The following is a 15,823-nucleotide window of genomic DNA, read 5'->3' on the forward strand; positions in this document are numbered from 1 at the left end:
TCTTCTGGTAACATTGCACTGGCCAAAGCAATTCACACAGTTATACCTAACATCAGAGGAGATAGAGCAGTCTTACTAAGTGCTAGAGGGAGAAGAGGGGGAGCTTTTTTAGGGGGCAGCACTGATAACTCCACAGCAATGTTCCAGAGAATTCTGACCAGCAGCTCCTGAGGGGACGCACTGGAGGTTCCCATATTCATCAGCATTATTTCTGCTGCAGGTAGCCAAAACAGAATCAAACGAGTTTAAGCAAAATACTATTGCTACTGATTAATATTATAATAATGATAACTATATCAGCTCATACAACCAAAGAGTTCAAGAAGGTTGACTTGTGGGGCACCCGGGTGGCTCAGTTGTTAAGCGTCTGCCTTCAGCTCAGGTCATGATCCCAGGGGTCCTGGGATTGGGCCCCGCGTCGGGCTCCCTGCTCAGCGGGAAGCCTGCTTCTCCCTCTCCCACTCCCCCTGCTTGTGTTCCCTCTCTCACTGTGTCTCTCTCTGTCAAATAAATAAATAAAATCTTTAAAAAAAAAAAGAAGGTTGACTTGCTTCAGATAAAGCTAGATCCAGTGGAATTCTCAAATGATGTTCCTCAAGATGCTGCCACTCCTTTCTCCACCTCTTGGCTATTTTCTTTTGTATAGGCTTCATTCTCAGGCAGGACCTCTCCCTGTGGTCTCCAGCTTCAGGCTTACATGCCACCAGTTGAGTCAACTCAGTGGGAGAAGAGAATTCTTGTTCAATATTTCACGAAAAGTCCAGGGGTTGGTTCTCACTGGGCCGGTAAGGTCCCGTACTCCTCTCTGGCCATGCACAAGACACTGATGAGCTAGGCATGGTCACCTGCCCGTGCGTGGAGCTGGGGAAATATGTCATGCCCCACAAACTAAAATTGAGAGTTTGGAAGGTGTGGTTCCCAAAGGAAATTAGAGGTACTGTTATCAGAAGAAAAAGGAATGGATGTTGGGCAGTAACAATGATAAATGTCCACAGTGCCTGTAGCAGAAGATCCAAATGAGCAATAATACCCAATGTTAGTGGGTATGCAGAGAAACCTGAATTTTCTGGAACTGATGATTGGAATGAAAATGCCAGGGTCCTGGGATTGAGCCCTACATCGGGCTCCCTGCTCGGCGGGAAGCCTGCTTCTCCCTCTCCCACTCCCCCTGCTTGTGTTCCCCTCTCTTGCTGTGTCTCTCTCTGTCAAATAAATAAAATCTTAAAAAAAAAGAAAATGGATAAAACCTTCCTGGAAGGCAATCTAATGAGATACATCAGAAGCTTAAAAGCTGAGATACTCTAACCAAAGTGTGCCACTTCGGGGAATGTATCCTAAATTAATAACCAGGTCTATACAGAAATATTCAAATACAAAATACATTCACTTCAGCTTTGTTTATATTTTGGAAAAAAATGGAAAGTACCGTGAATATACAATAATAGGAGAATGGCTAAATAAATTACATTTATATTAGCAAACATTTTGCAGGAAAAAAAAAACGAGTGTGTTTTTTTTCAACTAAAAAAATTGGGGGGGGGGGCGCCTGGGTGGCTCAATCGTTAAGCGTCTGCCTTCAGCTCAGGTCATGATCCCAGTGTCCTGGTATCGAGCCCTCCATCAGGCTCCCTGCTCCGCAGGAAGCCTGCTTCTCCCTCTCCCACTCCTCCTGCTTGTGTTCCCTCTCTCGCTCTGTCTCTGTCAAATAAATAAATAAAATCTTTAAAAAAAAATGGACAAATTCCTAAAAAGACACAAACTACTGAAATGACTCAAGAAAAAAACAGAAAATCTGAATAGATCTACCACAAATAGAGATCAAATTAGTAATTTCAAAACTACCCACAAAGAAAAGTTCAGGCCTAGATGGCTTCACTAGTGACTTCTACCGAACATTTAGAGAATTAACACCAATCCTTCTCAAATTAAAAAAAAAAAAAAAAAGAGGGAACACTTCCTAATTCATTCTCAGAGGCTCTCTGAGTTACCCTAATACCAAAGTCAGACAAAGAACCACAACAAAACTACAGAGTAATATCCTTATGAATGCAGATGCAGAAATCCTCAACAAAATACTAGGCAAATCCAATCCAACAACATATTAACAGGATTATACACCATCATCAAGTAGGATTTATCCCAGAAATGATGGTTCAACATAAGGAAAGTAATTAATCACTGAATGATTCACTTTAAAATGGTTAATTTTATGCCATGTGAATTTCACCTCAATAGATTTTAAAAATTGTGGGGAAAAATATTTCCCCAGCTCCACGCACGGGCAGGTGACCAGAAAATTCACCACTAGTGATATTTAGTATATTCATAATGTTGTGCAACCATTACCACTACCTAGTTCCAGAAGGATACCCCTTGCCCATTAAGCAGTCTTTCCCATCCCTCCCAGCCCTGCTCCTGATAACCACTACTCTGCTTTCTGTCTCTATGGATTTATGTATTCCAGACATTCATATAAATGGAATCATACAATATGTGACCTTTTGTGCCTCACTTCTTTCTGGGAATAGTCTATCCTGAAGGTTGTAATACCAACCATGAGGAAGACATGGAGAAGGAGGTATTTTTGCTGCTTGTTTTTTAAAATATTTTTTATTTATTTGAGAGAGCACAAGCAGGCAGAACAAGCAGGGGGAGTGGGAGAGGGAGAAGCAGGCTCCCTACTGAGCAGGGAGCCTGATCCCAGGACCCTGGGATCATGACCTGAGCCGAAGGCAGACGCTTAACCAACTGAGCCACCCAGGTGCACCATGCTGCTTGTTTTTTTGCTGAAGCCTGAAGATTCTTTAACAATCATATATAAATGTCAGCCTTACACAGTGCATTAATGATTATAAAAATAATTTTCTGACTGTCTCAAATCTGAGTTTACTTCTTAAATTTAATGTTTCACTTTAATCTTCTCCTAACAGACTCTAAACTTCATGTATTAATTCATTCAAGAAATATTTATTGGTCTCCTGTTGTGTATCAACCTTGTGGGATGTAGAGGCAAGCAAAATAGAAGTGTGTTTCTGCCTTTTCTGGAGCATGCAGTCTAGTAGAAAAACAAGTATTGAAGAGTAAAACACAAATGGTTGCATAATAAAATGTTGTATGTTCCATCCTACTGGGTCTCCATTGGCTTTTGCCTCTCTGGCCTCCATTCTCTTTTTTTCTGATGAAAAGTGAAACATCTCCCCACTCAGGCCATGTAATAGGGTGAAGAATGGTCCTCCAAAGATACCCATGTCCTAATCCCTGGAACCTGTGAATGTTACCATATATGGCATAAAGGACTTTGTAGATGTGATTAAGTCAAGGATTTTTGAGATGGGAGATTATCCTGGATTATCCAGATGGGTCCATTGTCATCACAAGGCTCCTCATTAGAGGGAGCAGGTGTCAGAGTTGGAGGAGGAAGTGATGGGATGATAGAAGCAGAGACTGGAGTAATGCACTTTCAAGATGGAGGAATGAACCACAAGCCAACTCTAGAAGCTGGAAAAAGCACGTAAATATTCTGTCCTTGAGCCTCCAAAAGGAACTAGCCCTACCAAAATCTTGACTTTAACCCAGTGAAATTGATTTCAGACTTCTGGCCTCCATAGTTAAGAGGATCAATTTGTGTGTGTGTTTAAGATTTTATTTATTTATTTGACAGTGAGAGAGGGAACACAAGCAGGGGGAGTGGGAGAGGGAGAAGCAGGCTTCCCGCTGAGCAGGGAGCCCAATGCGGGACTCGATCCCAGGACCTTGGGATCATGACCTGAGCCGAAGGCAGACGCTTAATGACTGAGCCACTCAGGCGCCCCAATTTGTGTTGTTTTAAGCCACCAAGTTTATAGTAAATTGTTGCAGTGCCCACAGAAACCTAATATAGGCCATGTGGTTTGGGTGTCCATGGACCCAGGACCCAGAGATGTATATGTGTCAGGCATGGCGCATCGTATACTGTCCCCTGGCCTCTGTGATTGGTTCAGAAATTTACATGTGTTGCAAGTCTATCCAACGAAAGCCAATTCCAATATTGTTGAAGCTACTGGTAGAAAGAAGCTCTGCCAAAGGCCACCCTGAGAATAAACAACAGCAAAGAAAGCACCTTGGAATTACAGCCAGCGTTTAAGTCCTGATGACACCACTTAAACAGCCGAATTGAGCTGTGCCTGAAGTCATCCAGTGAACTTCTTAGTTACTGAAGTCAATAAATTCTTTTTTGTTTAAAAAATTATATATCGGGATGCCTGGGTGGCTCAGTCAGTTAAGTGTCTGCCTTTGGCTCAGGTCATGATCCTAGGGTCTTGGGATCGAGTCCCACATCGGGCTCCCTGCTCAGCAGGGAATCTGCTTCTCCCTCTGCCTTCCACTCCCCCTGCTTGTGCTCTATCAAATAAATAAAATCTTAAAAAAAAAAAGAATTAAAAAACTAATAAATATGATACATCCATTGAATGGAATAGTATGCAGCTGTAAAGAATGAGGAAGCTCTTTATATCTGCACTGATATGGAAGAAAGTCTAAGACAAGAAAAAAATCAAGATGCAAAATAATGTATGATGTTGTTTTGCCCAAAAATGGAAAAATAATTTGTGTTTGCTTAAAGAATTTGAAAGGATACAAAAGAAAGTAAGCGAGTTGGTTGATTTGTGAGAAAGATGGGAACTGGGCAGGTGGGGTAAGACTGACGGTAAAACCTTTCATTGTACTTTCACTCCTTAGGCTTTCTGGTTTCTTAATCTTGTGAATGAATTACTTATTCTCGAGGGCGCCTGGGTGGCTCAGTTGGTTAAGCGACTACCTTCGGCTCAGGTCATGATCCTGGAGTCCCTGGATCGAGTCCCGCATCGGGCTCCCTGCTCGGCGGGGAGTCTGCTTCTCCCTCTGACCCTCCCCCCTCTCATGCTCTCTCTATCTCATTCTCTCTCTCAAATAAATAAATAAAATCTTTTTTAAAAAAAAATACTTATTCTCGAAATCAAATTAAGAATTTTGTACACTATAGTGTACAAAACAAAGTAAGAAAACAAAAATAGATATGAAATTAGAAAATACAAAACACCCAGCCCGTGAGTGGCTATTCTGTATACACTGGGAGATAAATATTGTAGTGGTCCTGTGATTGGTTTTATGACCTTCATGTAGGACTTTATATCTCAACTTGTTAGACTGGGTCCATCTTTAAAATATTTTGGGATACCCCCATCCCTTCACTCACTGCACAAATGTACTCTGAGGGTCTTCCACCAGCCCCAGTGGGTAGTGTTGTTTCCTTTCTCCGTTTAGGTCATCTGTGGAAGTGGTAGTGGTAGTGAGAAAGCCAAGTTAGAAGAGGGTGTGGCAAGAGCCCAGGAAGTTGAGGTGACCCTCTGGTGGGAACCAGGACACAGGCCCACAGACAGCAGGGAACAGATGTGTGGCTAATGGGCTGTGGTTGGCCTAGTGACAGGTAATGAGAGCTTGGCTCCATCTTCGGACAGAGCCAGTTTAGCCATGACTGATGGAAGTGCTGCAGGCAAGGAGGGAGTGGACCAGAGAGAGCTGGGCTTCCACAGCCTGGGAACCCTCTGGCCACGGAATGGCCCATCAGGTAGCAAAGGTCTTCCTCATTTAAGAGGCCTGTTCTCCAGGCTGAAACCTGGAGGGCAAAGATAAGAACTTTCCCCTTTGCTGAGCAATGCTAGGTGTTGGGCACGGTGCTGAGAGTTGATGCTTAATCTCTACAACCACTCCCAGTTGCAGATGGGGACTCCCAAAGCTTAGATTGAGTCAAGAAACCTGCTCAAGGATATACAGTTGCTCAAGTGTGGAACAAGAACCTGATAGGTTAGCCTGATACTAAACCGTAACTTTTTTTTTTTCCCAAAGATTTGATTTATTTGAGAGAGAGCACGAGCAGGGTGAGCAGCAGAGGGAGAGGGAGAAGCAGATTTGATCCCAGGACCCTGAGATCATGACCTAAGCCGAAGGCAGACACTCAACTGACTAAGCCACCCAAGCGCCCCTAAGCTATAACTCTTGACCACCACAGTGCTCTTGGTGTACTTGTGTTGCTAAAATGAACAAATGGCCCAGAGAGAGTGCCAGCCTGAAACTATGCTGGGTCCAGAGCTACTCTTATAAAAAGTAAAGTCTTAGAGGCAGATAGACCTGCTGAGAGCTCACCCTGGGTGTGCAGCTCAAGAAAGCCTGTGGGCACAGACACGTCATTTAACCATGAGCTTCAGTTTCCTCGTCTGTAAAAATGAAGCGAACGTGTATTCTTGGTGGCCTGTTGTAATTAAATAGGACAGTGAATGGAAAATTGTGACTAGCAGGGCCTGACCCAAAATAGATGCTTAACACAACTCTTCTCAATGGAGAGACTGCTGAATACCATGGAAAGGACAGAGTTGGGGCTACAGACAGGGAGAAAGTTCCTTTGGCAGTCTGGCAGCTCTGCTTTCCCATGGATAGGACTTTTAGCCATTTTCCCACAGTGATCAGTGGGAACACCCTTAAAATAAAAAGAGGTCTTTTGGATTTATTTGTAGAGAAAACAGGAGAGAGCAAGCTGGGAAGAAAATAAAGGAGAAACTAGAATATACAAAGAAATCAAGAACATGAATGGTAGCTTTACAAAGGCAAGGAGGGACACCTGGCTGTTCAGTCGAGAGCATGCGACTTGAGCTTAGGGTGGTGAGTTCAAGGCCCATGTTGGGCATAGAGATTACTTTAAAAAATTTCAATTCAATTCAATTTAAAAAATAATAAATAAAAAGATAAGAAAGATAAGAAACCTAGGCTGGGTCCCAGGTGTGGGAAGATGACAGAAAGGGACTGCTCTCTGGGATGTGCCCCAGGGAAGGTCAAGGCCAATTCTGGTTGAGGAAGCTTCAAGGTCCTCCCAAACCAGGCCCTTCTCCTAATCTGCCAACTGGAAGCACAAATGCCTTTGAAGTAGCTCAAAGGGGCTGGACTGTCCTGGGCTTCTGGCTAGTTTGAAAGCCCTTCTCCTTATGGCCAAAAGATTCCTTTATTCAGCCATCTCCTTTGAAGAGGGAAAATCTCTTCTGGAGGGTGACAGACTCTGACATCCCCTACCCAGAAAGCAGAGCCTTTCCCCAGCGCTCACAAGCCATCTTTGCAACCTTGTCCCAGCTATCAGAGACAAGCTTTTGTGCTGAGTCAGTCTGGCTGCCTTCCAGCCACGAACAGTGGAGGCTGCAATGCAGGGGCCATTAAAGGAACTATTTTTAGGCCCTATTTCAATCTTATTCAGCACAGGCAGTGAGACACAGGGCCTGAAGGTGGCCAGACCAAGGGGATGCTGGCAGGGACAGAGTCCAGGCAAGTAGGTCAGGGAAAAGACAAGGAGATCACACTATGTGGAAAGAAAGAAGCACACAGAGGGAGGTTCACGATGCTGCCCAAGGTACGGGAAGACAGAAGATGGGGAGCTGCTTGCGGAGAATTGGGCCCTCCTGCTTTATATGAGGAGTCACCAAGAAAAATGAGGGAAGGGAAGGGAAGAAAGTACAGCCACTTCCAAAAAGAGACTAGGGCAATGTGCACCTGGGGAACTCGTTAAAAATATACTTCCTGGGCCCATCTTAGGTCAACGGAGACTGAATATTAGAGTGAGGCATGGGAATCTGTTTCTAATCCCCTCCTGGGATGGGGGATTCACACATATTGAAGTTTGAGACCCACTGGGCAGGAGAGTATTCAAAGGACGGATGTAGGCTGAGGAAGAGGCAGAGGTGGTGGCAGTCATTAAAACAGCCACCAGAGGGCCGCCTGGGTGGCTCAGTCGTTAAGCATCTGCCTTCGGCTCAGGTCATGATCCCAGGGTCCTGGCACCGAGCCTTGCATCGGGCTCCCTGCTCCGCGGGAAGCCTGCTTCTCCCTCTCCCGCTCCCCCTGCTTGTGTTCCCTCTCTCGCTGTCTCTCTCTCTGTCAAATAAATAAAATCTTAAAAAAAAACCAAAACCCATCAGAGGTGACATTTTCCTTTCTTCCAGGGCTCAGGCTTCCATCTGTAAAATGAAGGTCTTGGCAGTCCCAGGGGTCTCCTAGTTCTTTCTCAGGAAATCCTTATCACTGGGATGCTCAGTGATCAGCCGAGAGAACAGGAGGTAACAGCTCTTATACCAGAGGCCCATATTATCCAAGGATCATCAATAAAAGTCCATGGAGAGCGAACATATGCACAACGGGGAGCAAAGTTCAAAGTACATTGTGGGAGAAAAAAGCCAATTGATTGGGACTGTCACAAAAATAAACTTTATATATATTAAAAATGGGCTACAAGAGTAGATTTTCTTCTTGTAGTTGAAAAACTGTAGATTATACTTACAAGTATGTAATAATTCTTTTTTTTTAAGTTTATTATTATTTTTTTTAGTACTCTCTACACCCAACGTGGGGCTTGAATTCATGACCCTGAGATCAAGAGTCACATGCTCTTCTGATTGAGCCAGCCAGATGCCCCAAGTATGTAATAATTTTTTTTTTTAAAGATTTTATTTATTTGAGAGAGAGGGAAAGAGATAGAGAGTGCAAGCAGGAAGGAGAGGAGAAGCAGGCTCCCTGCTCAGCAGGGAGTCTGACGTGGGGCTTGACCCCAGGATCCTGGGATCACGACCCCAGCCGAAGGCAGACACCCAACTGACTGAGCCACCCAGGTGCCCCTGTAATAATTCTTAAATATTTTTCCAGCTTTATATCTTATTTCTTAAACAAATAATGAATACGGATTTTTTTTTGGAGATGGGGAATAATTTTTCTGACAACTGTCCAAGAACACTTTACTTTGACCAAGAACTCCTTCACTTTGACTTTTGCAGAATTATAAAGGTCATTTGAAAATATTTTAGAGGGTTTTATCGATTTCCCTAGGACTTCTCTTAATTCTTTGAGAGTCAAACCACTATTTTTTGAGGCAATTATCATGTCCTCACCATGAAGATTCTCCTCAATGGCACCTGGTCTCACTCTGCCAGAGCCTCACGAGATGGGTAGCTCTACATGTGATTCTCCAACACCATTCTGACTTCACAAAATGTTGCAATATTTACAATTATTCCTTATATCTGTCTTCTCTTTGTGCTGCACTGTCAGATGTTTATGAAATCCAACAATCAGAGAAAATTTGGCCAATGAAGGCACTGACAAAGTTAGTGGAGGGAATGAGGGGAGGGGATAGAACTTTTGTTTTTTGGGCTACACTCACTTTGGGTTTTCCTGCCACCTCCTAACAGCAGGGACTTAGGGTAATAAACACCAAAATAATGAGGCTCTCCCAAAGTAGGAACAAGAAAGATGAGTGGGGATAAGAGGGCAGCATCTTTCTACAGACTCAGAATCTTCTGCATTCTGCTTTTCTTGGCCACCTAAAGAAAGCCTATCCACAAAAACTCTTTCACACTGTGCCATGGCCCCCAACTGCCCTTCCAGACTGCAAACCCACCCCCCCTCATCCTCAGGGAGCCACAAGACAAGGCCACCTGGTCAAGTGACACTTTAATAGGCTAGAAATAAAAATAAAAAACCTGTCTTTGGAGAATATCAAGAGCCACATGTGGGCCAAAGCAGAAAATAGAGGCACAGCACTTCGGGCATAGGGGGAAACAACAGGCTGAGTGGAAGGTCAGCGATGGCTGAAGAATCCTTGAGGATGGTTATATTTAAATGGCTTCATCCTGCTGGGACCCCTAAAGAAACAGGAGAAGGGAGATCAGTTAATACTGTGCCCTTTGGGCTGACCAATAAATTATAATTCATCCACACAAGAGAAAACTGCAGCTGTTGGGGGGTGAAAAACGAACACTGTGAGAAAAACAGACTGCAAAACCACATGTAAGGTGTGATACTGTTTTGGTGAAAATGTATGCTTGCAAATGCATGAACGCAAACCTGGAAAGGGCCTCACTGACAACAGGCACTTCTGGAGACCCTCACTTTTTAGTGTTTTTACAGAACTGTTCATTGTTGTTTGTATAACAATAAACATATTTCTTTCTTTTTTTTTTAAGCTTTTATTTGAGAAGGAAAGAGAGGAGAGAGAGAGAGAGAGAAGAAAGAGAGTGAAGGAGCGCACAGGAGCAGGGGGGTGGAGCAGAGGGAGAAACAGACACCCCGCTGAACAGGGAGCCCAATGAGGGGCTCGATTCCAGGGCCCCGGGATCATGACCTGAGCCAAAGGCAGACGCTTCACTGACTGAGCCACCCAGGTGTCCCTATTTTATTTCTATAAAAAGAAAAGAAAAAAATCTTAAAATCCTCCTTTGCAGGGAGATTCCCATGTAAACAGGAGTGAAAAGAATCTGCACTAAATGCCTGTCAAGAGCTATGTGCTTTATACTTACTACCTCTTAGTTCTTACCATTTTATAGATTTTACAGATGAAGAAACAGGCTCGGGGAGGTAAACTGCCCGAGATTTTATGGTCAGAAAGTACAGGGCTCAACTTCAAAACCAGGACTAACATCAAAGCCTACTGGCCACAGGCAGGCTGACAATCATGGCCAAAACCTCAGCCCTCTGAAGCTAAGGTGCTTCAGCTATAATCCTGGGCCCCCGGGCAAAACTTCACACAGGGGCTTCTTCTACCCAACTCCACAGTGAATGATGTCCATCTAAATGGCCTCTTTTGTCTGCTATGATTGACATTCAGTGGTAACTTGAAAGGTGACACCCTGGATCTCGGTGTGAAGGAGGGATATGTGTGTGTGTGATTATAGAGATGAGAGAAAGGTTTTTATTCCAACACCAATGCAACCACTAACTTAAGTGAGGGTTTACTCTGTGTGCATTGTATTTGGCACTTTACACACTATATCTGGTTTTGTTGTTTGTTTTTTTTTTAAAGATTTTATTTATTTATTTGACAGAGAGAGACAGAGAGAGAGAGGGAACACAAGCAGGGGGAGTGGGAGGGGGAGAAGCAGGCTTCCCGCTGAGCAGGGAGCCCAATGCCGGGCTCGATCCCAGGACCCTGGGATCATGACCTGAGCCAAAGGCAGACGCTTAACGACTGAGCCACCCAGGCGCCCCTACATCTGGTTTAATTTCATCCTCTCAACAGTACCTGAGGTGGATGCTGTTTTTTCACCAATGAGGAATCTGAAGCTCAAGGGGCTAAGTGTAGACCCTCATCACATAGGTAGGAGCTGCAATTTGAACCCACGTCTTTCTGGCCCCAAAGCCCTTGCTCATAACCGTAATGATATATACCTCCCGACATCAGAAGGGCACAGAATCACCTGGGCAAGTCTAGGCATGTGGCTAATGGAGAACCCACAGCCTGAAAGTAGCCAGCCACAGGCAGAACCAGACCTCCCGTCTCCTGCTGCCAGGCCAGTACTCTGCAGCCCAGGCCCTTGGCCTGATACCAGTGGTCAGTTGGACTCCAGGCCTAGAAACACATCTCACCAGTCATGGAGTTAATTGGATCTGAGTAGCCGAAGGAGCACCATCCCAGAATGCCCTGATAGAGGAGCTCAGCCTGGGTGACACACAAAGCACTTCAGGAAACAGATCCTTTGGGAACCATTAGATAACAGAAAATAAATACTGGCCGTGTGAGAGATTCCACACTGGAAATGTGTTACAGCAGGCTGGGAGGGTGGGAAGAACTGAGTTCTCACACAGACCCACTAGGGAGAGCAAGTCCTAGAAGCTATCAACACCTAGCCGCCAGCTCTGCCTCCCAGCAGCCACTTGGGGGCTGGAACTGTTATTCTCAGATAACATGAAGAACCAGGCCAGGTGCAGGTGCCAGATGGAGGTGGGAGGATGCTGGCACAGCTTCCAGGGGCTGGTACTGGCTGTCCGAGAAGAAGGTGAGGGGCAGGTAAGGCACCTTTAGACTGACAGGGAATAGGGGGATGTCCCAATTAGAAACAGATTATAGCCCTTCCCCTCTCCCAGACACCATTCCTCCTCAGCTGCTTGCTCAAAAGGGAAGGGATGCCTAATAGTGTGGACTTGAGTTTTGAAACTGACTCTTTAAGAACAAGAATATGTGGGGCGCCTGGGTGGCTCAGTCAGGTAAGCATCTGCCTTTGGCTCGGGTCATGATCCCAGGGTCCTGGGATCAAGTCCCGTGTCGGGCTCCCTGCTCAGCGGGGAGCCTGCTTCTCCCTCTCCCTGTCGCTCCCCTTGCTTGTGCTCTGTCAAATAAATAAATAAATAAAATCTTAAAAAAAAAAAAAAAAAAAGGAACAAGAACATGTGTTAGCTGATAAAAGGGAGAGAAAGGACCTGACCAAAGTGAATGGAAAAGTAGCTAGAAGTGCCATAAGCACAGACACACTAAACACCAAGTTGTCATGACCTAATGGCATTTTGTGAGCCCCTGTCTGTGCCAGGAACCATTCTCATAGCTTACATGAATTACAGCCAGACAGTATACTTCCATGTCAGCCTTTAGGAAATAGGTCCCGAGCTAAAGTGACTCTGCCAAGGTCACACAGCTGGTGAGCAGCAAAGCAGCAATCTGTACTTGTATTTGTCTTACTTCAGAGCTGGTTCCTTCCGTGATGCCCGACTGCCTAGAGCTGCCATTCTCATAGACTCGTGAGCATCCTAGGAAGAATATGGCAGACTCGGACTGGTGGGGCTTTACACCTAGCTTTAAAAGCTTATTTGGACAGTAAAAAGCAAACCCTGTTGTTTTCCAAAAAAAAAACCACAGGAAGTTCAGTTAAACCCTTTTGGTTCGTGGTCTGGTGCTGCTCACTCAGTGGGCGGCTGACCTTCAGAGGTGCTCAAGAAGAACAACTGGACCAGGACGGTAGGAAGTAGGCTGCAGGGAAAGTTTCAGGAAGGAGGGAGCAAGCCCTCCCCAGAAAATCTGGCTACAGAATTTTTATTTCCACTGTGAACAGAGACAAGTACACCTAAGAACAAGCATGCCCTCCATGCCAGGCTCTGATGTCTGCCCCAAGTCCCTGAAAGAGGCAGGACTGGAGACCTCCAGAGCCCCAGCGTTCCCACCCCTCCCCTCACCTGAAAAGCCGCAGACACATCTTCTCCTGGGGAAACTCCTTGGGCCCCTCCACACTGTCGTCGTGGCTGTCAGTCTCCAGGTAGACATCCAACAGCACACACAGGCGCTGCAGCTGGTTGGTCAAGAGCTGATGGCTGGGCCGGGGGCCGCACAGCTCCTTGTAGCACACGTTGACCTCACTCTCCATGGCCTAAGGAGTGGGAAAGCCAGAAACTCAGCACTACCTTCAGACTGGCTGGGTCTGACAGCTTTACAAGAACTGTAGCCGGGCCTCTGTAGGAGCTAGGTCACACCAGATCAAACCAGATAGGTTTGTCCTGAAGCTCAGGACAACAGAGTCTTCCTGATTGTGACCCATAACTTTCCTTGCCCAACATTCTCACAGCCAAGAAGATGGAGGTGTGTAGAGAAGAAATCTCAACATCTAAGTCAGAAAGTATCAGCATTAAAAACATGATTCATGGCCAGAAGGCCACTATGGAATCAAATCAACAGGTATGATAATTAATAGTTACAATGATCTCACACCCCATCTCATTCCAGGACTTCCATGCTTCTGAGTTTATTCACATTTCCACAGAAGCCCAAGACAACAACCTTTAAAGGCAAGGCTTTATATTATCCTCATTTTAAAATGGGGTGACCCCAAGCTAAGTAAGTGGTTAATATGGGGCTAGACTTTTTCTTCAACTATACCATACAGTCTCCAGCAAATTCTACAAATCCTGGCAGGCCCCTTTGTCCCTGGAATTATGCCAGTGGCCAAGCTCTCGGCTGCTGTAGGTTCTGCCACTTCCCTCCGCCTCCCAAGGAGGCTCTCCCTGCTCTTTCCTTCACCCCAGCAGGGTCTTACCCGAATGTTGTCATCGTTGCTATTGGTTTTCTCCCCTTTCCAGTTCAGACACAGCTGGAAAATGGGTGGGATGGAGGAGTAGCCAGGATTCAGCACCACAGCAGCCTGGAGTTTGGCTGGGAAGGGAGTAAGGAGGAAAAATCAGTTCTGAGACCGAGTTTGCCAGCCATGGACCCTCCCCACTAGACCCAAGGCTAGCTCTTTGTCTTGTATTAATTTGAGTATTGGGCAGCACATTCTGGTACTAAATGACTTTTATTTTTGTTCTACAATCTCCGAAGCAGAACTGTCAGGTTGCAGAATGTGAGGTCCTGTGACTCTGGTACCCTTCAAGGATGCAGAGGTGTGTGGACTCCCCAGAGTCTGGTCCACATTGGGTCTGCCCAAGAGTTCTATTTGCTCCTTTGACAGAAACTTGTTTTAATTGGCATTTCGTTCTTTGCCAGCAAGTTAAGGATTTTCCCACATGAAGGCTATCTGTTTTTTCTTTCCAACAATATTGTGTATTAGCTATTATATCAAATATATTCTCTCGGGTGCCTGGGTGGCTCAGTTGCTAAGCGTCTGCCTTCGGCTCAGGTCATGATCCCAGGATCCTGGGATCGAGTCACACATCGGGCTCCCTGCTCAGCGGGAAGCCTGCTTCTCCCTCTCCCACTCCCCCTGCTTGTGTTCCTGCTCTCGCTCTCTGTCAAATAAATAAATAAAATCTTTAAAAAAAAAAAATTCTCTCTATTCTGTTCCTTTTCTTTTTATGTACTTTGTTATGTGAAACTTTTAAATAGCCAACATATATTGAGTACTTACTGTATTCCAAGCACTGTGTTAAACTCCTCTTTACACATTATATTTCATCCTAGGAATGATTCTATGAGATGGGTACAATTATTACCATCCCAATTTTATATATAAAGAAATTCAGACTCTGACAGAAACTTCCTTAGGATCAATCAGTTGCAAAGCAGCAGTGCTGAGTTTAACTAGAACTGTCTGATATCAAAGCTATAAATTCATACTCCTTATAGAAAATAGTTGTATTTTTTTTTAAAGACTTTATTATTTGAGAGATAGAGCACGCACGAGCAGTGGGGATGGGAAGAGGGAGAGGGAGAAGCAGACTCCTCGCTGAGCAGGGAGCCCAACTTGGGGCTCGATCCCAGGACCGAGATCATGACCTGAGCTGAAGGCAGACGCTTAACCGACTAAGCCACCAGGTGCCCCTGAAAATAGTTGTATTTTTTTAACATATTCATTTTATCTCTGGTGACAGCCTCTGCCTTTCTCCACAGGATGATATTTACCCTTTCTACCAAGGGGTGAAGTATGCCATTCCTTTTTCATTATTTATGGGGAAGAAAAAGGACTGTGACACACTAGTAATTCAAACAACAGAGGACAAGAGAGTATAGATTAAGACAATTCTTCCCTGACAGTCGCAACCACATTTATTAAAAAGTGAGTCCTAAAAAAAAAAAAAAAAAGTGAGTCCTACCCAAAGGATACAAACATAGTGATCCGAAGGGGGCACCTGCATCCCAATGTTTATAGCTGCAATGTCCACAACAGCCAAACTACGGAAAGAGCCCAGATGTCAGTCGACAGATGAATAAAGAAGATGTGGTGTGTGTGTGTGTGTATATATATATATATATATATATATGTGTGTGTGTGTGTGTGTATATATATAATATATATACGCAATAGAATATTACTCAGCCATCAGAAAGATGAAATCTTACCATTTGCAATGATGTGGATGGAAGTAGAGGGTATAATGCAAAGTGAAATAAGTCGATCAGAGAAAGAAAATTATATGATTTCACTCATATGTGGAATTTGAGAAACAAAAGAGAGGATCATAGGGGAAGGGAGGGAAAAATAAAGTAAAATGAAATCAGACAGGGAGACAAACAATAAGAGACTCAAGTATAGGAAACAAACTGAAGGTTGCTGGAGGGAAGGCAGGTGGGGGGATGGGGTAA

General features: G+C 44.7%; 1 protein-coding gene across 6 annotated transcripts in view; it reads right to left on the reverse strand.

Moving 5' to 3' along the window:
* Positions 1-9,479: 9,479 nt before the first annotated feature.
* Positions 9,480-15,823, reverse strand: part of THOC5 (THO complex subunit 5) — a 34,948-nt gene continuing 28,604 nt past the window's right edge. For all 6 annotated transcript variants that reach the window (XM_045887370.2, XM_045887372.2, XM_045887369.2 and 3 more), the window contains 3 exons: positions 13,842-13,957; positions 12,988-13,178; positions 9,480-9,689 (listed from right to left, as the gene is read on the reverse strand). In XM_045887370.2, the coding sequence (XP_045743326.1) occupies positions 9,626-9,689; positions 12,988-13,178; positions 13,842-13,957 (371 nt within the window). In that variant the 3' untranslated portion in view covers positions 9,480-9,625. The remainder of the gene's footprint in view (positions 9,690-12,987; positions 13,179-13,841; positions 13,958-15,823) is intronic.

This window comes from Mirounga angustirostris, unplaced genomic scaffold (genome assembly GCF_029215605.1).
Source record: "Mirounga angustirostris isolate CCGP_5_RB_7025 unplaced genomic scaffold, mMirAng1.0.hap1 SCAF_14, whole genome shotgun sequence".
NCBI lineage: Eukaryota > Metazoa > Chordata > Mammalia > Carnivora > Phocidae > Mirounga > Mirounga angustirostris.